The sequence below is a fragment of the Chiloscyllium plagiosum genome, unplaced genomic scaffold, assembly GCF_037043375.1.
Source record: "Chiloscyllium plagiosum isolate Xiang-an unplaced genomic scaffold, Cpla_swu_hap1 HiC_scaffold_29, whole genome shotgun sequence".
Lineage (NCBI taxonomy): Eukaryota > Metazoa > Chordata > Chondrichthyes > Orectolobiformes > Hemiscylliidae > Chiloscyllium > Chiloscyllium plagiosum.
Genome location: NW_028270167.1, coordinates 36,820,622 through 36,847,044, shown reverse-complemented (window position 1 = coordinate 36,847,044; position 26,423 = coordinate 36,820,622). Strand labels below are relative to the sequence as shown.

The window sequence follows — 26,423 nt, the reverse complement described above, 5'->3', positions numbered from 1 at the left end:
CTGGGTTAGGAGGTTCCAATTCAAATCACACTTGCCCTGGAGGTTTATCACAATATATTTGAAAAGGTGATAAACATATTTTCAGAAATACAAGTCCATGGTTGTTGCACAGAACTATGAAGCAGGGAATTTGGTTTATGAACAGTTAAACCAGTTACATATTTCACACCATATCCAATTCCTTTCTCGACTGTAGGTCTGCAGTTTCATCATTACTTAACCTTCTTTACCATCCAAAGCCAATTTATCCTCCTTTCCTTTGCAGTGTCAAATGGGTGGCACTGACACTGAAATATAAACAGGGTGAGCCCCTACCAGATCTCAAAATACTTGGGGGCAGTAGGCAAATTCACTCCCAAACTCCCCAAAACACCCAGGAACCTAAATCATGAGGGAGGCAGCCAGAGTTAAGAGACAAGTCACCCTCATAAGCAACATTCCATTGAAATTGTGTGGCTGAACATGCATGCAGCTTTACAGATTCCCCACACATTCACAGCACTGAACTCTGGTTTCAGAAGTGACTGCCACACATGGCCCCTGAATGTCCAGTCATAAGAAGAAAATGTAGAATGATCAGCATTGATGGATGAGCTGCTCCTCCAATGTCAGGCTGGATCACTCCCCTGCTTACTATTGACAGGTTGTTGTTTACAGCCTGGATCAATAGTGCATAGAGTAAGGCACTGAGAAAGAAAAGGAAGTTATGAGTTACCAACAGAGAAGCCTTTTTTCTGGGGTTTGAGTAGAGGGAAGCCCAAGGAAGGGGTGACTGACAATAGACAATAGACAATAGGTGCAGGAGTAGGCCATTCTGCCCTTCGAGCCTGCACCACCATTCAATATGATCATGGCTGATCATCCTTAATCAGTATCCTGTTCCTGCCTTATCTCCATAACCCTTGATTCCACAATCCTTGAGAGCTCTATCCAACTCTTTCTTAAATGAATCCAGAGACTAGGCCTCCACTGCCCTCTGGGACAGAGCATTCCACACAGCCACCACTCTCTGGGTGAAGAAGTTTCTCCTCATCTCTGTCCTAAATGGTCTACCCCGTATTTTTAAGTGTGTCCTCTGGTTCAGCACTCACCCATCAGCGGAAACATGTTTCCTGCCTCCACAGTGTCCAATCCTTTAATAATCTTATATGTCTCAATCAGATCCCCTCTCAGTCTTCTAAACGCAAGGGTATACAAGCCCAGTCAATCCAGTCTTTCAGTGTAAGGTAATCCGCCATTCCAGGAATTGACCTCGTGAACCTACGCTGCACTCCTTCAATAGCCAGAACGTCTTTCCTCAAATTTGGAGACCAGAACTGCACACAGTACTTCGGATGTGGTCTCACTAGGGCCCTGTACAGCTGCAGAAGAACCTCTTTGCTTCTATACTCAATCCCTCTTGTTATGAAGGCCAGCATGCTATTAGCCTTCTTCACTACTTGCTGTACCTGCATGCTTACCTTCATTGGCTGGTGTACAAGAACACCCAGATCTCTCTGTACTGCCCCTTTACCTAAATTGATTCCATTTAGGTAGTAATCTGCCTTCCTGTTCTTGCCACCAAAGTGGATAACCATTTATCCACATTAAACTGCATTTGCCATGCATCTGACCACTCGCCTAACTTGTCCAGGTCATCCTGTAATCTCCTAACATCCTCCTCACATTTCACCCTGCCACCCAGCTGAGTATCATCAGCAAATTTGCTAATGTTATTACCAATACTATCTTCTATATCATTAACATATATTGTAAAAAGCTGCGATCCCAGTACTGATCCCTGCGGTACCCCACTGGTCACCGCCTGCCATTCCGAAATGGAGCCGTTTATCACTACTCTTTGTTTCCTGTCAGCCAACCAACCTTTAATCCAAGTTAGTAATTTGCCCCCAATACCATGCGCCCTAATTTTGCTCACTAACCTCCTATGTGGGACTTTATCAAAAGCTTTCTGAAAGTCCAGGTACACTACATCTACTGGATCTCCCTCGTCCATCTTCAGAGTTACATCCTCAAAAAATTCCAGAAGATTAGTCAAGCATGATTTCCCCTTCATAAATCCATGCTGACCCTGACCTATCCTGTTACTACTATCCAAATGTGTCGTAATTTCATCCTTTATAATAGACTCCAGCATCTTTCCCACCACTGAGGTCAGACTAACTGGTCTATAATTTCCTGCTTTCTCTCTCCCACCCTTCTTAAAAAGTCGTATAACATTAGCCACCCTCCAATCCGCAGGAACTGATCCCGAATCTGTCGAAATCTGAAAAATAATCACCAACGCATCCACGATTTCTCAAGCCACCTCCTTCAGTACCCTGGGATGTAAACCATCAGGCCCCGGGGACTTATCAACCTTCAGGCCTGACAGTCTCTCCAACACCAATTCCTGGCAAATATAAATTCCCTTCAGTTCAGGTCCTTCAGCCACTGTTACCTCAGGGAGATTGCTTGTGTCTTCCCCAGTGAACACAGATCTGAAGTACCAATTCAATTCTTCTGCCATTTCTTTGTTCCCCGTAATATATTCCCCTGTTTCTGTCTTCAAGGGCCCAATTTTAGTCCTAACCATTTTTTTGCCTTTCACATACCTAAAAAAACTTTTACAATCCTCCTTTATATTATTGGCCAGTTTACCTTCGTACCTCATTTTTTCTCTGCGTATTTCCTTCTTAGTAATCCTCTGTTGTTCTTTAAAAGCTTCCCAGTCCTCCGTTTTCCCACTTATCTTTGCTATGTTATACTTTTTCTCTTTTAACTTTATATGTTTCTTAACTTCCCTTGTCAGCCACGGCCACCCATGCCTCCTCCTAGGATCTTTCTTCCTTTTTGGAATGAACTGATCCAGCAACTTCTGCATTATACACAGAAATATCCGCCATTGTTCCTCCACTGTCATCCCTGCTAAGGTATTGCACCATTGAACTTTGGCTAGCTCCTCCTTCATAGCTCCATAGTTCCCTTTATTCAACAGAAAAATTGTCACTTCCGATTGTACCCTCTCCCTCTCAAATTGCAGATTGAAGCTTATTGTATTATGTATTGCAGATTGAAGCTTATTGTATTATACTGAGATACTGGCATCAGGTAACCATCTGCTGGGTAAATGGGACTGCTGCTGTGAAGATGGGGGTTTGAAGAATGATGGGGAAGGAACAGAATGCATATGGGTTCCAAGGGATGTCAATGCTGTATGCAAGGTTGGGGTAGGGAAGATACTTCAAGAGGTGGTGTGCAGGATAGAAGGGATGATTGAGAGGTAGGCTGGGGTGTGGCCTGCCATGTTGCAGTAGAGGAGAAGAAAGTGTGGGGGAGAAGGAGACTGGAAACAAGAAAAAAAAGTCTTAAACCTATTAACAAAAACAACTCAGTTCACCCAGAGTTGTTAAAATCTGAAATCACCGAGATCATGAATTTCTTACAAATGACTGTGGAATCTCAAATTTAAAGCTACATATTTTGAGCAGCTATTAAATGGGGGGGAGGGGTGAGGGGATTTGTGGTTAATGTAATGAACATTTTGTCTATTGTTATATTTAAATCTGTGATTGAGATTCAAATAGCTGGTTGTAGCTCCCTTTAAAAATGTTCTCACTTTGTGAATCTTCAATGCAAATACTTTAACTTTGAAATCACCATTCTGTGGCAGGTGTGTTTAAGATGATAGTTTTTTTTAAGATTAGATTACTTCCTGTGTGGAAACAGGCCCTTCGGCCCAACAAGTCCACACCGACCTGCTTAAGCGCAATCCACCCATGCCCATTCCCCTACATTTACCCCTTCACCTAACACTATGGGCAATTTAGCATGGCCAATCCATCTAACCTGCACATTTTTGGATTGTGAGAGGAAACCGGAGGACTCGGAGGAAACCCACGCAGTCACGGGGAGAATGTGCAAACTCCACACAGAGAGTCGCCTGAGGTGGGAATTGAACTCGGGTCTCTGGCGCTGTGAGGCAGCAGTGCTAACCACTGTGCCACCGTGCTGCCCATTTTTGTGTGGAAGTGTGCATCAATGTTTTGAAAAAAAATAGTTGCTAACCTATGCTTGTTGTCTTTTGCCAAATGGGATGACAAATTAAGAAACAGAACTTCAAAGGTCATTTCTCTGTATTACTACCTGAGCTGTGTGCAAATAATTATAGGATAAATCAGATTAGGGAGACAAATGCATTACTCAAAGTCTGGTGTGGAAGAAGTAGATTCTAGTTTGCGGAGCTCTGACATCAATAAGGAAAGTGAGATCAGTGCTGATGGAATAGTCTCCACTTGAGCTGTGCTGGGGTCGGTGCTCTAGCCATCCACAAAACTTGGTAAGTAGAGAGGATTTTAAACTAAACAATGGGGGCAAGGAATCAAATTTGGAAATCTCTGGCAAGTCAGAGATGTGTCAAGGTCGAAGAGAAAGGTATTAAAAAAGAAATGATAAACAGACCATGAGAAGAATGGATAAAGAATAGAAATCTAAGAGTCATCCAACAGAGAAGTCTACAATTTACAAAAAATGTAAAAGCACATAGAATGTAGCATTGAAAAATAAATGGGTAAACTGAGTGAAAAAAACGAAATGTAATGTACGGTCTAGTAGACATTGCTGAGACATGGCTGCAGGATAACTTGAATCTTGCAGGGTGCAGGAAAGATAGAAAGGACAGGAAATTTAAAAAAAGTGCCAACTTTGTTAGTTAATAATGGCATTAGCACAAAAGAGACAGATGACCTAAGTTCAGAAAACTAGAATATAGAAACTGTTTAGGTCGAAATGGCAAATAATAAAAGCAAGAAGTCATTTGTGGGAGTTACGTACAAACACACTAACAGTAACCACATGGAAGAATAGAGGATTTTAAAAAATGAGAAATTATTGGAATGGCACAGCAATAATCATCTGAGATTATAATCCACATATAGAGTGATAGAACACAGAACAGTACAGCATGGAATAGGCCCTTCCATCCACAATGTCGTGCCGAGCATTTATCTCAATCTAAGATCAACCTAACCTACACACCCCTCAATTTACTGCCATCCATGTGCTTGTCTAGCAGTCGCTTAAATATCCCTAATGTCTCTGACTCTACTACCACCACTGGCAGTGCATTCCATGCACTGACCACTTTCCGTGAAAAGAACGTACCTCTGACATCTTCCCAAACCTTCCTCCAATCACTTTAAAATTATGAGCCCTCATGACAGCCATTTCTGCCCTGGGGAAAAGTCTCTGGCTATCTAATTTATCAATGCCTTTCATTACTTTTTACGCCTCTATCAAGTCACCACTCTTCCTACTTCTCTACAGTGTGAAAAGCCGAACTCATTCAACCTCCCTTCATAAGACAAGCCCTCCAATCCAGGCAGCAGCCTGGTAAATCCCCTCTGCACTCTCTCTAAAGCATCCACATCCTTCCTATAATGAGGCAACCAGAACTGGACACAATATTCCAAGTATGGTCTAACCAGGGTTTTATAGAGCTGCAGCAAAACCTTGTGGCTCTTAAACTCAATCCTAAAAATGTGTTGCTGGAAAAGCGCAGCAGGTCAGGCAGCATCCAAGGAACAGGAGAATCGACGTTTCGGGCATAAGCCCTTCTTCAGGAAAGGCCATTCCTGAAGAAGGGCTTATGCCCGAAACGTCGATTCTCCTGTTGCTTGGATGCTGCCTGACCTGCTGCGCTTTTCCAGCAACACATTTTCAGCTCTGATCTCCAGCATCTTCAGTCCTCACTTTCTCCTTAAACTCAATCCCCCTACTAATGAAAGCCAAAACACCATTCACCTTCTCAACAACCCTATCTACTTGAGTGGCAACTTAGAGGTATATACATGGACCCCAAGATCCTACTGTTCCTCTACACTGCCAAGAATCCTGTCTTTAACCATGTATTCTGCATTCAAATTCGATCTTCGAAAATGAATCATTTCACATTTATCCAGGTTGAACTCCATCTGCCACTTCTCAGTCCAGCTCTGCATCCTGTCAATGTCTTGTTATATTCGAAACATGTGGTGCTGGAAAAGCACAACTGGTCAGGCAACATCCAAGGAGCAGGAGAGTCGAAATTTTGAGCATGAGCTCTTCATCAGGAATGAGGAGGTAGCCCAAGGGGTCTGACAGGTAAATGGGTTGGTGGGGCGGGGGGAGTTGGGAGGAAGAGTAGCTGGGAATGCAATAGGTAGATGAAGATGGGGGGTGACGGTGATAGGTCGGGAGCGGATAGGTGGGAAGAAAGATATATGCAGTACTCACTTTCGCTAGGAAGAAAGATGGACACATCGGACAGTTCAAGAGGGCGATGTCAAGTTGGACGATTGCATTTGGGATAAGGTGGGGAAGGGGAAATGAGAAAACTAGTGAAACCGACATTGATCATGAGTGGTTGGAGGGTCCCAAGGCGGAAGAGGAGGCATTCTTCCTCCAGGCATTGGGTGGCTTGAGATAGACGTTGGAGGAGGCCCAGGACTTGCATGTCCATGGCAGAGTGGGAGGGGAGTTAAAGTCTTCAGCCACAGGGCGGTGGGGTTGTTTAGTGCATGTGTCCCAGAGATAGTTGTAAGGTTGGATCTGGGATAAGGTGGGGGAAGGGGAAATGAGGAAACTGGTGAAATTAAACCTACCAGCCTGTGGCCAAACACTTTAACTCCCCCTCCCATCCTGCTAAGGACATGCAAGTCCTAGGCATCCTCCACCGCCTACCTCTAGCCACTTGACGCCTGGAGGAAGAATGCCTCATCTTCCGCCTTGGGACCCTCCAACAACACAGGATCAATGTCAATTTCACCAGTTTTCTCATTTCCCCTCACCCCAACTTATTCCAGAACCAACCTTCCAACTCAGCACCACCCTCTTGAACTGTCCTACCTGTTCATCTTCCTTCCTACCTATCCATTCCACCCTCTTCTCCAACCTATCAACATCAGCCCCCACCTTCATCTACCTATTGCATTCCCAGCTACCTTCCCACCAGCCCTACCCCGCTTATCTCTCAGCTCCCTTCGGCCACCCCCTCATTCCTGATGAAGTGCTCATGCTTGAAACATTGACTCTCCTGCTCCTTGGATGCTGCCTGACCTGCTGTGCTTTTCCAGCACCACACTTTTCAACTGTGATCTCCAGCATCTGCAGTCCTCACTTTCTCCAATGTCTTGTTGTAGCCTGCAACAGCCCTCGACACTCTCTACAATACCACGACCTTTGTGTCATTTGATGCACAAAGATAAATGACAAGTTTATAGAACATTTTTTAGTAATCTCTTAGAAAGTTGCATGTTACAGTCAGAGGGTAGGCTAATATTGTATAATTAGATGGGATTAATGAATCATCTCAAGGTGAAGGTTGCTGTGACCATAATATCTTAAAATTTTACGATAACTTTTTTTAAAAATCGGAATTATGAGGACATAAAAGAAAATCTGGCTAAAGTGACTCGGCAAATTAGGTTAAGAAATGCAGTGACAGACATTTAAGGGGATATTTCAGAATACCAGAATCGATATATTTCAATGAGTGGGGAAATTTGCAAGGGATGGACCTACATCTGTGTTTAATTAAATGTTAAAGATACTGTCAAACTTTGTTTAAAAAGCACAAAATTGTGCAAAGACAGGTGGCTGGTTAGAAGATTGGGCACAAAATTTTAAAAAACAGCAAAAAGAGTACAAAGATAGCTGAACCTTGAAGAAGAAAACAGAGAGCAAAGTGAGCAAGGAAACAGTGGAAAATTGAACAAGCATTTTGCTTGAGTTTTCAGTTTTAACCAAGATACAACTCCAGCGACTATCGTCCTTACTGATCCAGTCTCTTAAACATGTCAGTCCTGCCATCCCAGGAATCAGTCTGGTAAGTCTTCATGGTACTCCCTCCATAGCCAGAATATTCTGATAAGGAGGAGTTTGTATGTTTTCACCAGGTCTATGTGGGTTCCTCTGGGAGTTGTGCAGGTTATGTGGATTGGCCATGCTAAATTGTCTATAATGTCCAGGCTAGGTGGATTAGCCATGGTAAATATGGAGTTATGGGGATGTGTGTGTGGGGGAGGGTGGGGGGTGTTGGGTCTTGGTGGAATGTTCTTTGGAGAATCAGTGCAGACTCGATGGGTTGAATGGCCTCTTTCTACACTGTAGCAATTCTATGAGATAAAAACTGCAAACCACATTCTAGGTGTGGTCTTACCAATGCCTTGTATTATTGCAACAAGACATCCTTACTCCTGTATTCAAATCATCTTGCTATGCTTATTTTCAGTAAATGATGTACAAACAAGGCCACCCGTGTCTCATTACATCTCCTCCTTTCCCAATTGCCATTCAGGTAATAATCTGCCTTCCTGTTTTTGTTATCAAAGTGGATAACCTCACATTTATTCAACTGACACTTCATCTGTCATTCATTTTCACAGTCACTTAACTTGCCCAAATCACTCTGAAGCACCTCTGCATACTCCTCACAACTCACCTTCCCACCCAGCTTTGTGCCATCTACAAACTTGGAAGTATTATATTTAGTTTTCTTAGCTAAACCATTAATATATATTGTGAATAGCTGGAGCACTGATCCCTTTAGTACCCTACTAGTCACTGCCTGCCACTCAGAAAAATATCTTTTCATTCCGACTCTCCAAATGCTTCCTGTCTGCTAATCAGTTCTCTATCCATGTCAGTACACTATCCCCAATTTAATACACTATAATGTTGCAAACTAGTCTCTTACAAGGGACCTTGCCGTTTAAGAAATTAATACTTACCTTGTATTCTGTGGTCTTAAGCTTCATGGTCAATTGGTAATTTTTGGGAATCTTGATGAATTATTCCAATCCTGCCTCTGTGAGAGTCCAAATCCTGATTTAGTCAACACAGCAAGATCTGCGTGCAGGTATTATTACTGGCTGACTGCAAAACCTAACAGTGGGTTAGAGAGAGTGGGAAAGGAGCCCCTGAAAATCAAAAATGAGTTCCCAAAAGTCAAGAAGCAGCCCTCAAGAAAATCTGAAGATTAACCCTCAAGATAAGAAATATGTTGGCTGGCCTCTTACCTTTGAACAAAGATCAGATTAGATTAGATTACAGTGTGGAAACAGGCCCTTCGGCCCAACAAGTCCACACCGACCCGCCGAAGCGAAACCCACCCCTACCCCTACATTTACCCCTTACCTAACACTACAGGCAACTTAGTATAGCCAATTCACCTGACGCTGCACATCTTTTGGATGGTGGGAGGAAACCGGAGCACCCGGAGGAAACCCACGCAGACACGGGGAGAACGTGCAAACTCCACACAGTCAGTCGCCTGAGGCGGGAATTGAACCCGGGTCTCTGGCGCTGTGAGGCAGCAGTGCTAACCACTGTGCCACCGTGCCGCCCATCAGTATAGCTCCATAAGGGTCTGTGCTATGGATGAGATTTGCTGTCAGTAGAAGGAGAGGGGTGAAGGTGATTTTCTCCTTTTCTGCCTTTTCCTTGGCTCCTCAGACTTTACCCAATAATGTAATCTGGGAACCCTCCCTTCCCCATGTCAGAGTACATTTCTGATAGCTAGTTACAGGAATCATAATTGAGAGAGGCCTGCATTTCCCTACGCTCTTGGCCAGCATATAGTGACTTGGTTTTATGTTTAGAAAAATATTGGTGAATCATACATTTGTTTACAACTCCTTGAATAAATAATGGGTTGAATTTCGCATTAGTAGTGTCACTGGGAACAGACCACCTGATAGTACAGTGATTGGGAGACCCAGGCTGCTCCCAGGCTGCAATCCTTAATACCAGTCATAGAGCACCAAGAGATGCCAGAGAAGTAGTGGAGATTGCGCAACATTTTCCATCAATTTATGTGCTTCCAAAAAGTCTTTGATTCCTTTTCCCTTGGTTTTAAATTCATGACAATTTGCGACCCAAAAAAGCTGTTGTCTAAGAATGGTTTCTTCTACACCGGAGTGAGTCCTTCACTTACCAGGACAGCAATGGAACATTCTTGAACAGAGCCAGGCAGACAGCCCACTACTTTCTCTGTGTAAAATCAGACTGAGGGCATGTTAGATGGGAAAGGTAACTGCAGAGATCCTGTCATTAAACTCTAATGCCTGTTTTTGTGATAATGAAAAGATTATTGGAAACAAAATGACAACTCATGAACATTACCACATCTCCAAAGTAGGGCCCCCAAGTAGAAGTCAAAGAGCACTCTAATCAGATCCCTCACCCAACTGCTCATGCCTATTATCTCCATCCTTTTCTTTTTCTTTAACATGTTTTCCTCGTGACTGTGGTCAGCCTTACAAAAGACATCTGATAAAGTTCCTAGAGAAAGGCCATCAGTAAAGTGGAATTCTTTGACAATACCTTGTAAGGCTTGGTATTAGGTGAGAAATTTCAAAAAAAAAAGAAAAGCAGATGGTACCTGTCAGCGGAGTTACACTAGCATTGGCTTGAGATGGATGAATAAGTGATTTGAATACAAAGCCCATGGTTGTTAGGGACATTAGCAACTTGGATTCAAAAATCCATTGCTATTTTGTCAAACTCACAAATGTTGTTAGACTAGAAAAGGCAACAGAATGAATGAGAGAGAATAGATCAGAACTCATACAACAGACTGTTCAAAATATGCTGGTGGTAGAAAAATGGCAGATAAATTGATTGCTGAGTTTATCATGTCCTGAACAAAGGAATGTCATGTTCTCCATGAATAATGATGAAAAGAACAATAGTCTATCAAGAAAGGAACCAGGCTCTTAATCATCTTGAGGTTCTGTATAAACAGCTGATGCAATGAATAAAGCCAAGATCATGCCTATAAGAGGTAAAAGACAGGGCACATCAACTGCTCTTACTAAACCCCAATTTCAGCATGGTGTCCAGTTCGAATTTGAGTTTGAGAATTGAAGCCTCAGTTATGAAGAAAGAGAGAAGGAATATTGATTTTTCAGCATTGAAAAGAGATACCAAATGTGATCCTTTCTGGATGTACAAGAAAATAAACAGGATAGACAGTGGGGTGAATTTCACAGAGACAATGGTGAGTCTCAGTCACCAGGTGGAGAGCTGTCAAAAAACCCACCTTGCTTTCTTTGAAGAAGACCCACAAAATTGCGAGACAATCAAGTGATTAACAGGCCAGTAGCAAGACTCCCAAGGTTCAGAGAACACCTGCCTGTGTAGACCTATCACAGGCTGGCAGCACTTCCACTCAGAAATGCCACCAGGAGATGAAGGTTGCTGCTGGAAATGCAGCAACTGGAGGCCTAGAGTCACAGAGCCAGTGAGGGCAGAGGTGAATGATAACAGGAGGGTTTCACATCATCAGAGCTACAGGTGAACCTCCCTCCACTCGGAAGCTGTATCTCTCAATTAGGCTTTAATGAACCAGAATTTCCATTCCACCATCCCAAAGACTACAAACAATCCACACAGTCATGCTCTCTTCATGGTTATAGGCTCGACTGCTAACAGAAGATGAGATCCTATCGCATTAATGTCCTATTTAAGGATCTGAATTGGTGGCAGGGCAGAAGACATATTCATGGACCTTTCTGTCGTGGACTTAACTGGGATGGAGGTGGGAGGATAGATGTCACTTCACTTGTCACCCTTCCTCCCAATTAAATGCCCACTGCTTCCAAATTCACCATGGGAGAAATCATAAAATACCTTTCACGGACAGAGGAAATAGACCAAAATAATTTTTAAAAATCCATCTGGTTGTAACTATCAAAATTTGCTTATGTAGTTACCCTCTTTTGAAGGATGGGCCTGTTGGGCTGAATTGCCTCTAGATGTGATGAGATGGTTATTACATGCCACAGATTTAACTTGTTTGTCACAGAGAAAACATATCAGATCTATGCTGGCTGTGAACTTACACCAAATCCTGTTTATCTATGCTCCCAGTAAAGGAACAACCCCATTTTCAACTTCTGATTATTTTCAATTCCTTCTGTACCTTCACCCCTCTCTATCACTGCAGCTTGCGGCACTCAGAGGTATCTGCACTCCTGTTAATTCTGGATGATTTTAATCAGTTTGCTACTAGTGGCCAAGCCTTTTTTTGTCTCAACCCTTAGTTTTGGTGCTCCCTACCTAAGCCTCTGTCTCACCACCTTGTTTTCCTCCTTTAATACATTTCTTAAAGCATTTGGCCAATTTTTTACTCATCTACCCGATTATCTCCTTATATAGCATTTGTCAAATTTTGTTAAAGTATAAATATAAATATAAATATTCAAAGTATAAATATCAGGAATCTGAACCAAACCATTCCCTGTTCCCTCTGGGACGTTTTTGTCAAAATTGACATCAAACAATTATTAACACGAACCTCTTATAATTTGTTGACAATTCAAACTTCAGTTTTCTTCCAACTTCCCTTATAATATACTCCCACGTCTTGTGCTGGTTCTCGTTGAGTCTTGCCTCAATACAAGCAGGCTTGCTTAAATCTAATAAACTCCCAGTGCAATGATAATGTGCTGACTCTACCATCCTTACTACTGAATGCAAGCTGTTTGATTGTGGCTGACTGGACTACACCTGAAGTCTGTTCCTAGGATTCAGATATGAGTTTGTGTTTAATGCCTGTGATTAAGACAGGTGTCTAACAGGAGGGGTAGGAAATTCCAATTCGAACCTCTTATGCATCCCCATGGTTTTTGCTCCTGAGAACATAGCTGTGAAATGTCTTGCAAGTTTTTACTAAATGTGCTGTGCAAATAAAAATTGTTGGTTTTGCTGATTTAAGTTTCAACTCAGGACTTTTTAAACTTTCTCAGCTCCTTCCTTCTATTTTTATAAGAGTTTCTCAGTAGAGACATGAAGCATGTCACATGGTGCGCTGAAATGGTATCTCTGAAACTTCGAACCATTTTCTCATGTTATTTAAACAAGGAGTAAGCAGAGACAAGCAAGACCACTTGCTAAGACCACTGTGTGCTTAGAATGTTAAAGACAAGAAACGAAGGTTGAGAAAATTGAACAGCTTATGAGCTGAGAGAATAATAACTATCCCTTGGAGCAATTGTCTGAGAATTGAAGCTCAAGAATGATGGAAATTTAGAAAAACCTGTATTGGGAGAAGAAGCTGTATCTGAAACAATGGGATTACAAAGATAGATTCCGACCACTGGATTCATCCTGATTGAAGAATCAACAAAGGCAATATGAGTTCCAGGGATAAGCAAAATTGCCCCAAAAGATTTTAAAGGCAATATGACAAGGATTCAGGCTAGGTCACCCTTCATGTGAACACAAAAGAAAGTAAATGAGTAAGATTAGAGATTGCTGGAGCATGGATTTACAAGGTCTGCAAAATCATCTTGCAAAAAAGATCTGAGGCACAAGGGAAATTAACTAAAATAACCTGTAATTGTAAACAAAATAAATTTGTTACAACCAAATTGTATGTGTGCAAATGTCAGAGAGAGAAACATTGTGAGTCTAAGAAAAATGATTATTCTTAATTGTTCAAGTTCTAGGGACCACCAATTAACAAGCTGTCAGCTAGAAAGGTGACAGCCATGTCTCAGTGGATATCTCTCTTATCTCTGGGTCAGAAGGTTGTTGGACACAATCCATATCTACAGACTTAAGCTCAACACTGATGCTGACACTGCAGTATAGCAGAGAGAAACTGTTACACTTCCAGAAGTGCTGTCTGTAGGATTAGATGTCAGATCAAGATCTTGCCTGTCCTGTCAGATGGACACAAAAAGTCCATGACACTATTTTGATGGAAAGCATGGGAGTTCTTCCTGGTGTTTAGATTGATATTTAACCTTCAAGCAATATCAAAAGCAGGTTATCTGGTAATTTTGAGGGAAGCAGGAGCATAGTAATATAGCCACTTAACTAGCGATCCAGAGACCAAGGCCAATGCTCCAGAGACACAAATTCAAACTGCACCTTAGCAGCTAGAGCAATTTAAATTCAACTAACAAATTCAAAACTTGTTTCAGCAATAATGACCATGATAACCACCATCAATTGTTGTAAAAACCTATCTCATTCAATCAGGGGTCAGTCAGCTCAGTTGGCTGGACAGCTGGTTTGTGATGAGAGTGACACCAATAGCATGGGCTCAATTCCTGTATCAGTTGATGTTACCATGAAAGGCTCATCTTCTCAACCTCCCAGTTGCTTGAAGAGTGATGAATTTTAGGTTAAACCACCACCAGTCATCTCTCAATGAGAGAGCAGCCCTATAGTCCAGTCAGAGTAAGGTGACTTTTACCTGATTTATTAACATTCTTTAGGAAGTGAAAGCTGGTATCCTTACACCATCTGGTCGACATATGACGTATGACGGCAGACCCATAGCAATATAGTTGACTCTTAGCTGCCTTCTAAAATAGACAAGCAAGCTACTCACTTTATGAGCAATGACAGATTTTAAATGTTGATCTTGCTAGTTTACCCACATCTCTTGAATTTATCATGTTGCTTGCAGGAGCCTGCTGTGAGCAAATTGGCTGCTAGGTTTCCTATATCAAAAGCAACTGCTTCAAAAATTACTTAATTAACTTTAGAGTGTCTCAGAACCTTCTCAGGCCATGACCAGACAATATAAAATTAAATGATTTCTTTAAATGATAAGCCAGGTTTACTGAACAGGAAACATAAATTAATATATCATAAATAAAAGCACACTATCATTTTAAGGATAAATCAGGTGTTCTTCCCAACAGTTCCATATCACAGCTTCTCCACGGAGTCTATTGTTATTAGGTTCAGCATAATGACTGAAAGAATGTCAGCCCACAATATACTCTCAAAAGCCTTTTAAGACCATTTTGGAGGCGACAACATTAAAAATGAAGTGTATCTTTCTGACTCCATTATCTGATCAGCCATCAATAGGATTTAAAACTGTATTTCCACACAAAATAATCAAACATATTCTCCAATAGATGAAACTAAACATCTTTACTAATGAGCAAACAAAGAATCACAATAAATGTAAATTCAGGTAGTACCGGCCTGTTCTTTCTTTTGAACTGTACACTAATTGGCTGAGTGTAATATATTAGAAATGGTATACTAAGACAGTATAGGTCATAGATGACAACATGTGCAACATTAAAGGGTTCACTGAGCATTGCTACAGCAGTGCCAGTGATTATGATAGATACCTTTAATTCCAACCCTTTACTTTCTGATGATGTAACAGGCACTGGGACTTTGGGACAAATATACTGGAGCATCCAATGGAGCATGAGGATCAATAATTATAATAATTACAACAGCTTTAACAGCACAACCAGACCATTTTGGAGGAGGCAACATTAAAAATGAAGTGTATCTTACTGACTCCATTATTTGATCAGCCATTAACAGGATTCAAAACTCTATTTCTACATAAAATATTCAAACATATTCTCCAAAAGATGAAACTAGACATTTTCACTCATGGGATGGAAATGTGTTGCTGGGAAAGCGCAGCAGGTCAGGCAGCATCTAGGGAACAGGAGAATCGACGTTTCGGGCATTAGCCCTTCTTCAGGAATGAGGAAAGTTGGTCCAGCAGGCTAAGATAAAAGATAGGGAGGAGGGACTTGGGGGAGGGGCGTCGGAAATGTGATAGGTGGAAAGAGGTCAAGGTGAGGGTGATAGGTCAGACTGGGGTGGGGGAGGAGAGGTCGGGAAGAAGATTGCAGGTTAGGAAGGCGGTGCTGAATTTGATGGATTTGACCGAGACAGGCTGGGGGGAGGGGAAATGAGGAAACTGGTGAAATCCGAGTTCATCCCTTGTGGTTGGAGGGTTCCTAGAGGTCGGGAAGAAGATTGCAGGTTAGGAAGGCGGTGCTGAATTTGATGGATTTGACTGAGACAGGCTGGGGGGAGGGGAAATGAGGAAACTGGTGAAATCCGAGTTCATCCCTTGTGGTTGGAGGGTTCCTAGTCGGCTAGGAACCCTCCAACCACAAGGGATGAACTCGGATTTCACCAGTTTCCTCATTTCCCCTCCCCCAGCCTGTCTGAGTCAAATCCATCAAATTCAGCACCGCCTTCCTAACCTGCAATCTTCTTCCCGACCTCTCCTCCCCCACCCCAGTCTGACCTATCACCCTCACCTTGACCTCTTTCCACCTATCACATTTCCGACGCCCCTCCCCCAAGTCCCTCCTCCCTATCTTTTATCTTAGCCTGCTGGACCAACTTTCCTCATTCCTGAAGAAGGGCTAATGCCCGAAACGTCGATTCTCCTGTTCCCTAGATGCTGCCTGACCTGCTGCGCTTTTCCAGCAACACATTTCCATCTCTGATCTCCAGCATCTGCAGACCTCACTTTCTCCTCATTTTCACTAATGGCTACAACCCAGTCTCTGATGTTTGTTTCAATGATGGAGATACCAGTGGGTGTAAGGACATGCGGCAGTGCCTCTGGTTCTGCTATCTCTAGTTGTGCACTTGCTTGTCCAACAATAGAAAGGGGAGTGTCGGGTGTAATCAATCTGGGTGATGTAGTTGTGATGGTAAAGTAGCTAGCAATGACATATAGAAACAAGGCTTGAATCAGCATGGGGGAATGAGGTGAAGCTGTGCCGATAACTGGATTGCCGAAATGTGATTGACTATTGTATGATGCATTGAGCAGTAGCTGAGGTTAGTAATACTAGTTCACTGACTTTGACAACTCATGTGACGTCATTGAATGTGTAGCAGCATCCCATCCAGGTCCATTAAGTTTGGCCCCTAGTATTGACCAGCAAGGATATCTAACCCCTGACCTCTAGCACTGACCAGCAACATTCTCTCTTTGTCTTTGCAGAAACCTTCTGTGCATGGTAGCCTCACTTGACCTTTCTGTAGGAAGGCCTGCCTTCCTCCAAAAACTGCCTCCAAAAACCTTGGAATCCCCTCTTTTCACATTATATCATTCGTCAGAGCTCTCCAACGTCTAAATCCTTTTCAGAACACTTCCTACATCTGCTACAACCACAGAACCTCATCCCAGCCCCTCCTTTAAGACTTTCAGGTTAGCTTCAACCCACACCAGTTTATCAGAGCTTTATGGATTTAAAATGTGTTAATCACTGGTTGCGTCCTGCAAACATTTGCACAAAGCATATATGCCACTGGTATCAGAGGCACAATCAGAGGGTAATCCCATATTCCAATATCCCATAAATATTCAGCTTCTATCCAATTTCATTTTATCTCCAGTATTCGTGCTACAATTGTCTCTGCTTCCTCTGGTTTAGTTTGTTTCTGGTGGCTTTCTTCCCTATACTTTCCTTTTCAGTTTTAAAGCATCCCCCATTAAAACTTTAAGCTTAAAGGAGAGCCATTAACGAGAAAACTCCTTGCAAGTGTCCAGTGTATTAATATTCAGCAAAACCTATGTACTTCTGGAGCAAATGTAAGTAATCACTCCATTAATACAACAGTGCAGAATCAGCATATATTCCAGCTGTTTCTGGACAATATGCTAAAAAGTGGAATTCCCTAAGCAAACAAAGAATCACAATCAATGTAAATTCAGGCAGTACTAGCCTTTTCTTTTTTTGAACTGTACACTAATTGGCTGCAGTGTAGTGTATTAGAATTGGCGTAGAGATACTATAGGTCATACATGACAACATGTGTAACATTGAATGGTTCACTGAGCATTGCTACAGCAGTGATTATGATAGGTATTTACAAACCTTTAATTCTACCCCTTTACTTCCTGATGATGTAACAGACTCTGGGATTTTGGGACAAATGTACTGGGGCATCCAATGGAGCATGAGGATCAATAATTACAACTAACAAGCTTTAATAGCACAAAGCAAACTGCTAAGTAGCGAAGTCCAGCTGCTCACTCAGCTATTTGATGTCCGACAGAATACGGTAAAGAATAGAGCTAAGAGCTATAATAAAGAAAATAAAGATAACGTGGGATCGGTAACTGTTCAAATCCCACTCCAAAGTATGTGATGTGTTGGGCACTGATTGATTGATCCATATACAGCCTAAACACAGACCTTTCCTTACGTACCATGCCGGAGGCTGCCTCCAGAACAGTGTAAAAATACTACAAGCAAATACTACACCTATTGTAAAAATTGTTGCCGTTTGAAATTTGACATTTTTTTAACTGTCCTGATGAATGCAAGACGTAAACCTACAGCAATGTGTCTCTATCAGCAACTGCTGAGTTCTACGCAACTACGCAACTATTGATTTTGGGACAGGACTACCACAGGTCATGAGCGGATAGGTGGGAAGGGAGATTAGCAGGTAGGACAGGTCATGAGGACAGTGCTGAGCTGGAAGGTTGGAGCTGAGGTAAGGTTGGGGGAGGGGAAATGAGGAAACTGGTGAAGTCCACATTGATGCACTGGGGTTGAAGTGTTCCGAGGCGGAAGATGAGGCGTTCTTCCTCCAGGCGTTGGGTAGTGAGGGAGTGGCAGTGGAGGAGGCCCAGGACCTGCATGTCCTCGGCAGAGTGGGAGGGGGAGTTAAAATGTTGGGCCACGGGCAGTGGGGTTGTTTGGTGCGGGTGTCCTGGAGATGTTCCCTGAAGTGCTCTGCGAGGAGGCGTCCAGTCTCCCAATGTAGAGCAGACCGCATCGGGAGCAAGGATACAATAAATGACATTGGTGGATGTGCTGGTGAAACTTTGATGGATGTGGAAGGCTCCTTTGGAGCTTTGAATGGAGGTGAGGGCAGAGGTGTGGGTGCAGGTTTTGCAATTCCTGCAGTGGCAGGGGAGGGTGCCAGGACGGGAGGGTGGACCTGACCAGGTAGTCACGGAGGGAACGGTCAATGGGTTTTGTTGAAATGAAATTTTCCAATCAAACTGTTGAGAGGTGTCATTACACATCTCTGGAGCAGATGAAATATGAATGCTAGCCTTCAGACACTAGCACTGCACTACAAAAACCCTACTAGTCCTGTTGAAGTGCTGGCAAACAATTGAGGGCAGCTGAAATTGATTGCCCATTCATTCCTCACTTCATTTAGTCAAGACATGCAAGATGTAACTCTGTCCCAAATAATAACTCCCATTTTGTCTATTGTTACTTCTACTTCAATAAGGTATTGCAGTTAGTTTGACAGACTTTCAGTTTGATGACATTCGTCTTGTTTATTCAGCCTTCTGAGTTCCAACATCTCCCCAACCCCCCCAATATCAACATCCATATGGGATGCACATGTTCACCTCTACACTCGCATTGTGTTTTATCCTCAGCACTTTATCATCCCTGGTCACTGCTGCGATTCTCTACCATCGCTTCTTTACTGCAATCACTGTTCATTTTGATAAGACAAACCTGGGCAGAACTTACACAATTAATGGTGGGGCCCTGGGGAGTGTTGTAGAACAGAGAGACTTAGTTAGTTAGCAAGTAGACAGGATGGTGAAGACGTCAGTAGGCACACTTGCCTTCATTGCTCAGACCACTGAATACAGGAGTTGGGATGTCATGTTGCAGTTGTACAGAGCATTAGTGAGACCACTTTTGGAGTACTGTATACGGTTCTGGTCTCCCTGCTTTAGGAAGGATATTATTAAATTGGAGAGGGTGTAGGAAAGATTAACAAGGATGTTACTGGGACTGAAGGATTTGAGTTATAAGGAGAGGCTGGATAGGCTGGGAGCATAGGCAATTAAAGGGTGACCTTATAGAGGTTTATAAAATCATGAGGGGCATAGATCAGGTAAATAGCAAAGGTCTTTTCTCCCATAGGCTGGGAGAGTTTGGGAGGGGGTGGGGCGCCTAGTGGTACTGTCGCTAGACTTTTAATTCAGAGACCTAGATAATGTTCTGGGGACCTGGGTTCAAATCCTGCCATGGCAGATGGTGTAATTTGAACTCAATAAAATCTGGAAGTAAGAATCAGTTGGTGGAAAAACCCATCTGGTTCACTAATGCCCTTTCGGGAAGGAATCTGCTGTCTTTACCCAGTCTGGCCTACATGCGATGCCAGACCCACAGCAATGTGGTTGATTCTTAACTGCCCTCCGGGCAATAAATGCTGGCTTGACCAGCAACATCTCATCCTGTGAATTAACGTTTAACAGGTCTAAAACTAGAGAGCATAATTATAAGGTGAGAGCAGAAAGACTTAAAAGGGATCTGAGGGGCAACATTTTCATACAGAGGTGGCGCATATGTGGAATGAACAACCAGAGCAAGTAGTAGATGTAGATACAGTTACAATATTTAAGACATTTGGACAGGTACATGAATAGGAAAATTTTAGAAAAATATGGACCAACCGCAGGCAAACGGGCTGGTTTAGTTTGGGAAAAGCGGTCTGCATGGATGGGTTGGACCAAAGGATCTGTTTCTGTATCATATGACTCTTTCTTAGAAGCTACTGGATCTCAAGGTCCCCCCTCCCCTCAGAAGCCACCAGAAATTCCTTGACAATTTCCACCCAACCCCACAAATCAACCACAAAGGAGCCATTTACACACCATATGTCAACTTTGAAACTCCCAAATACAACATACAGCAATCCCTACAACTATTCCCTCTAAATCACGAGCACCCCTCCTACAGACCAAGCCCAGGTGTGAGTTGGCGTCAATATGGATGACATTGGGCAGATCCTGCACCGCACTGGACTTATTTCAGGACAGCAAAACCCAGACATACTGGAGCCCAATCCCTAAATTAACTGGATCATACCCCCAAACATACAGTTGTAAGGTCAAAGCAGCAAGTAATGACCCCAGAGAGTATTGGCTGATACCCACAACTGCATATGTGGCTAATCTGGAAATGCACACAATTCTAGACTTTTTGTGTCAAGTGAAGTTTCACTGGGCCTATTTGCAAAGACTACACTGCACATGCATAGACAGGAGGCTTTATGTTGTAACGGGGTTCAGTTGTAAAGGGTAAGTGAATAGTAAGTGAGAAGATATTTGGAGGAGGGGATTTGTGTGGGGGGAATTAGAGGGGAATTCTAATGTGGAGCGAGACTGACCCACCGACCCTATTTAAATGTGGATGCACTGGTATCAGGAGACACAACTTTCCAGCTGCATTACTACATTTTGCTGTTGGGTTTCCGAATTATTGTGTTTCTTGATTGGCTATGAGTTAATTGTGAAATCGAAGTATATACCAGCAAGTTGTCATATTAATTACATAAGGATTGACTTCACAGCATCTGGTGACATATGTGACCCACCATGTGAACCTCATTACTGAAGGTTTCTCGATAGTGGCCATCTGATTTTTGGCCTCTTGCCTGATTGAGTTCATTTACATGGCCATTCTCACTGTGGTCAGGAGTGGACAATCCTGCTCATCACATCAGTAGATTAAGAATTTAGCCAAAAGAGGTAATCTTCAAAGGAACTTCAAAGGAGAAGTGGGGGGGGCTAGAGAGACAGCGGTACATAAGGCATTCAAGATTGTTCCATATTGCTGAACATTCCTTGTTTTGAGATCAAAACTCTGGACCTATACTCCTCAAAGCACATTCAGAGCATTTTCATCACATAGACTGCAGCAAGGTCACCATCAAGTTCTCAAAGAAAACTGGGATTAGCAACTAATGCTGATTCGAGAAGATATTCTCAATGCCATGAATGAAACAAATAAATAAATCTGTTCTAATTTAACCAAAGCTTCAGAAGCTTGTCTAGTTTTGTTTACAAACCCATTAGTGGCATTTGAAGCTTGGAATCTTCACCAAGAGGAATTACATCCCTGAGTGATGAGGAAAGGTTGAAAAACTTGGGTCTACAGGCATAGGCAGAGATAGATCACAAGAGAAGATACACACATACAGTAACTTAGCACGGCTTTCTGACTTTGCAGTTAATTGAGATCCCACCAGCAGCAGTAGCTGGTCTCAATGGCTCACTAGTTTTCATCTAGGTCCCATTAATGGTGGGAGGGAAATTCGTCAAGATACCAGAAAAATATTTCCTGCAGCAAAATATGTGAAGCATCATGGAGTAAATATTATCTGTGAAGCAACTTGTTCTTTAAACCAAAAACAGAATTCCCCCATTTATTTTAGCACAACCAAAGAAGCACACTTCATAGGTTAATGCTGAATTTTCTTTTAAGTAGATATTCAATTTTGCCAAAATCAGCCCGAAATGATTCTTAACCTTGATGGTTTACGTCTGTTCATTGTTTTTCATAACCTGGTAACTTCTAACTCCAGAACTGACTTTCAAGATAAGATCCCTCTGTTACAGGTCATGTGAATCTTCTAGCTTCATTTTAACTCTTCATGAACTTGTTGTTTTCAGCTGAGTGTGTGTTTTCACTAGCATTCCAACATAGTAAACCACAGAGATGTTCAACCTTCAGCAGCTCTCTTTGTCATTTGGAATTTGGCAGACTAACCTGTTCGTGATATATTTGTCTATAATCTTATATCGCAATTGATTACTCTGGATACTCACATCCAAAGCCTTTAACAATAGCAATAGGAATCATGAGTGTCTTGGATTCAGGTAACTATCCTCAAGAGCTCAACTATTTTTAATCTTGGAACTAAAATCACAACAGTTTACTATCAGCTTTTCTCAACAACTTTCTAGGAGTTTGCAGACTCAGCCCAACTACTGTTCACACACAGGTTGTTACCATTGTCTCTGGTGTAAGCACTTTGCATTCTCCTGCCCAGCAAAAGAGTCTGGGCTCACTTTAATCTTTAATAATCAAACTACGAACGCTTGTAAACATCAGAACAAATTACATGACCCTTTTCATTTTACCTTAAATTAGACATCATCCCAAAACATAAGAAGCTCATAAATCTCATAATTGTAACATTTTTCATCAAATGAACAACATGTAAAACAATGCTGCATCCCCTCAGTACTACAATATGGTAGTCAATCTAAAGTATGAAGATCATAGGTCCAATCTTGTAGAGGATAGCAAAGGATTAGAAAAAGGGAACTGCAGAAGACTGCATTAAATGAAAGTTTCATCAAAAGAAGTGTTAAAGCAGGAGAAAATAAATTTAGACTGGAGCCAGGAAGTCCATCAGAGTGTCCATTACTTAGTCTGTAGACTGGCAGATGATGGATTTAGGGTGGAGAGGTGTGGAAATCCATGTAATCATTTAAAAAGCGGTTTTTCAATTGTATATCCTTCTGTACACTAACCTGTACTCCATGCCTCTCAATGTTTGACTGCTCATTAATTCCTAAATATGACTGTTCAGTGGAGGAGATGTTTGATTTCTACGCTGTGGCTGTTTTTCAGATGGTAAAGGTGACGTCTCTGCGAAGAATGATATCCGTGTAGAGATAGTCCACAAAGATCATAATGGAACCCAGCAACCTGGAGAACAGACAACAATTAAAAAGGTGATGGTGAGTTCAGGACTTTTCCAGCAGCTGCTCTTATCCACATTCTTACTGACTTAATGGACAGAGGAACTGTTTATGTAATGTGATAACCACAAGAAGCACATGGTTCAGCTCCAGGGTCCAAGACCCCATCCTGTCTGTGATAAACTAACTGATCACAATCAGGATAGTGGTACACAACTGTGACAAGAGTTACAGAATAGAACACTAAGCCATGGTTCCTGCTTCTAAACACAAGTATAGTGAGAGCTCATATACTCGGTCTCTACTCAGTTACCATGCACACTCGGTATAAATGCACAGCTGCATAGTACACACAGAATGACAAGCTGTCCTACACTGCACAATTACAGAATGAGCACAGTTCCCACATTGCACACAGCATGAATACACAGTCTCACAGTGCACAGTGACAATAAGGACACATAGTTCCACAGTGCATACTGACAACATGAACATCTTCAATGTGTTAATGCCTCCAGAATACCACCATTGTATTGTGGTACTATCCATGTACTAAATGAGACAGACATTGAATACATCTATGTAGCTCTATAATGTTTACTTACAGTACAAATACAGAATTAAATTATATATTGATAGTATGAACACAATCCATAGAATACATGGTAGTATGAACAGAGTCTACAGAAAACATTGAAGTATCAAAGAAATTAAACCGGCGGAACCAACTGGCCTCAGTCTAGGCACTAGAAATGACAACAGCAAAAACAGCCATCACCCTGCAAAGTCCTCCTTACTAACATCTAGGGGTTACTGCCAAAATTGGGAGAGCCGTCTCAGATTAGTAAAACATCAGCTTCACAGCAAAATCATATCTGATAGACAATGTTCCAGATGCCACCATCACCATCCCCGGATATCTCCTTTCCCACTAGTAAGACAGGCCCAGCAGATGTTGTGACACACTGGTATTCTAAGAACAAAGAATGAAGAAAATTTACAGCCCAGGAACAGGCCCTTGAGCCCTCCAAGCCTGAGCCAATCCAAATCCTAACCATCTGCATCCCTCTGCCTCCCAGCTAGTCATGCATCTGCCCAGACCCACCTTAAACGAATCTACCGTGCCTGCCTCTACTACCTCTGCTGGCAACGCGTTCCAGGCAGCTACCATCCTCTGTGTAAAGTACTTGCCGCGTATTTGCCCCTTAAACTTTTCACCTCTCACCTTGAACACGTGACCTCTCGTTATTGAATCCTTCACCATGGGAAAAAGTTTATCTCTATCTACCCTGTCTATACCTTCATGATTTTGTAGACCTCAATCAGATCCCCCTCAATCTCCTCTTTTCTAATGAAAACAATCTTAACCTACTCAACCTCTCTTCGATAAGGTTCCCCACCGTAGGCTATTGTACAAAATGCGGAGGAATGGGATTGTGGGAGACATAGCAGTTTGGATCAGCAATTGGCTTACTGAAAGAAGACAGAGAGTGGTGATTGATGGGAAATGTTCATCCTGGAGTCCAGTTACCAGTGGTGTACTGCAAGGGTCGGTGTTGGGTCCACTGCTGTTCGTCATTTTTATAAACGACCTGGATGAGGGCATAGAAGGGTGGGTTAGTAAATTTGCAGATGACAGTAAGGTCGGTGGAGTTGTGGATAGTGACGAAGGATGTAGTAGGTTACAGAGAGACATAGATAAGCTGCAGAGTTGGGCTGAGAGGTGGCAAATGGAGTTTAATGCGGATAAGTGTGAGGTGATTCATTTTGGTCGGAGTAACCGGAATGCAAAGTACGGGGTTAATGGTAAGATTCTTGGTAGTGCAGATGAGCAGAGAGATCTCGGTGTCCAGGTACACAGATCCTTGAAAGTTGCCACCCAGGTTGACAGGGCTGTTAAGAAGGCATACAGTGTTTTAGCTTTTATTAATAAAGGGATCGAGTTCCAGAACCATGAGGTTATGCTACAGCTGTACAAAACTCTAGTGCAGCCGCACTTGGAGTATTGTGTACAGTTCTGGTCACCGCATTATAAGGAGGATGTGGAAGCTTTGGAAAGGATGCAGAGGAGATTTACTAGGATGTTGCCTGGTATGGAGGGAAGGTCTTACGAGGAAATGCTGAGGGACTTGAGGCTGTTTTCGTTAGAGAGAGGAAGGTTGAGAGGTGACTTAATAAAGACATATAAGATAATCAGAGGGTTAGATAGGGTGGACAGGGACAGCCTTTTTCCAAGAATGGTGACAGCGAGCACGAGGGGGCATAGCTTTAAATTGAGGGGTGATAGATATAGGACAGATGTCAGAGGTAGTTTCTTTACTCAGAGAGTAGTAAGGGTATGGAATGCTTTGCCTGCAACGGTAGTAGATTCGCTAACTTTAAGTACATTTAAGTCATCATTGGACAAGCATATGGACGTACATGGAATAGTGTAGGTTAGATGGGCTTCAGATTGGTATGACAGGACGGCGCAACATCAAGGGCCGAAGGGCCTCTACTGCGCTGTAATGTTCTATGTTCATAGTTAGCACCTTCCATACCAGGCAACATCCTCGTAAACCTTCTCTGTACCCTCTCCAAAGCATCCACATCCTTTTGGTAATGTGGCGACCAGAACTGTACACAGTATTCTAAATGCGGCCAAACCAAAGTCTGGTACAATTTTATCATGACCTGCCAGCTCTTATACTCAATACTCTGTCCAACGAAGGCCAGCATACCATATGCCTTCTTGACCACTCTATCCATTGTACCCTACAGCCACCTTCAGGGTACAATGGAACTGAACTCCCAGATCTCTGCTCATCAACTTTTCCCAAGGCTTTTCTGTTTACAATATAGTTCGCTCCAGAATTAGACTTCCCAAAATGCATCACCTCACATTTGCCTGGATTGAACTCCATCTGCCACTTCTCCGCCCTATCTATATTCTCCAGTCTATCTATATTCTCCTGTATTCTTTGACAGTTCCCCATGCTTTCTGCTACTCCACCAATCTTCGTGTCGTATGCAAACTTACTGATCAGACCAACAATGCCCTCTTCCAGATCAATGATGTATATTACAAACAACAGTGGCCCCAGCACTGATCCCTGTAGAACACCACTGGTCACCTTTCTCCATTTCGAGAAACTCCCTTCAACTATTACTCTGTCTCCTGTTGCTCAACCAGTTCTTTATC

The 26,423-nt window shown here is 42.5% G+C and overlaps 1 protein-coding gene across 7 annotated transcripts in view; it reads left to right on the top strand.

The window, feature by feature from the left end:
- Positions 1-26,423, top strand: part of kirrel3a (kirre like nephrin family adhesion molecule 3a) — a 638,457-nt gene that overhangs the window by 594,579 nt on the left and 17,455 nt on the right. For 4 of the 7 annotated variants that reach the window (XM_043676912.2, XM_043676913.2, XM_087976495.1 and 1 more), the window contains one exon: positions 23,172-23,281. In XM_043676912.2, coding sequence (XP_043532847.2) covers positions 23,172-23,281 — 110 coding nt within the window. The remainder of the gene's footprint in view (positions 1-23,171; positions 23,282-26,423) is intronic. The other 3 variants (XM_087976494.1, XM_087976497.1, XM_087976496.1) reach the window with 1 other exon arrangement.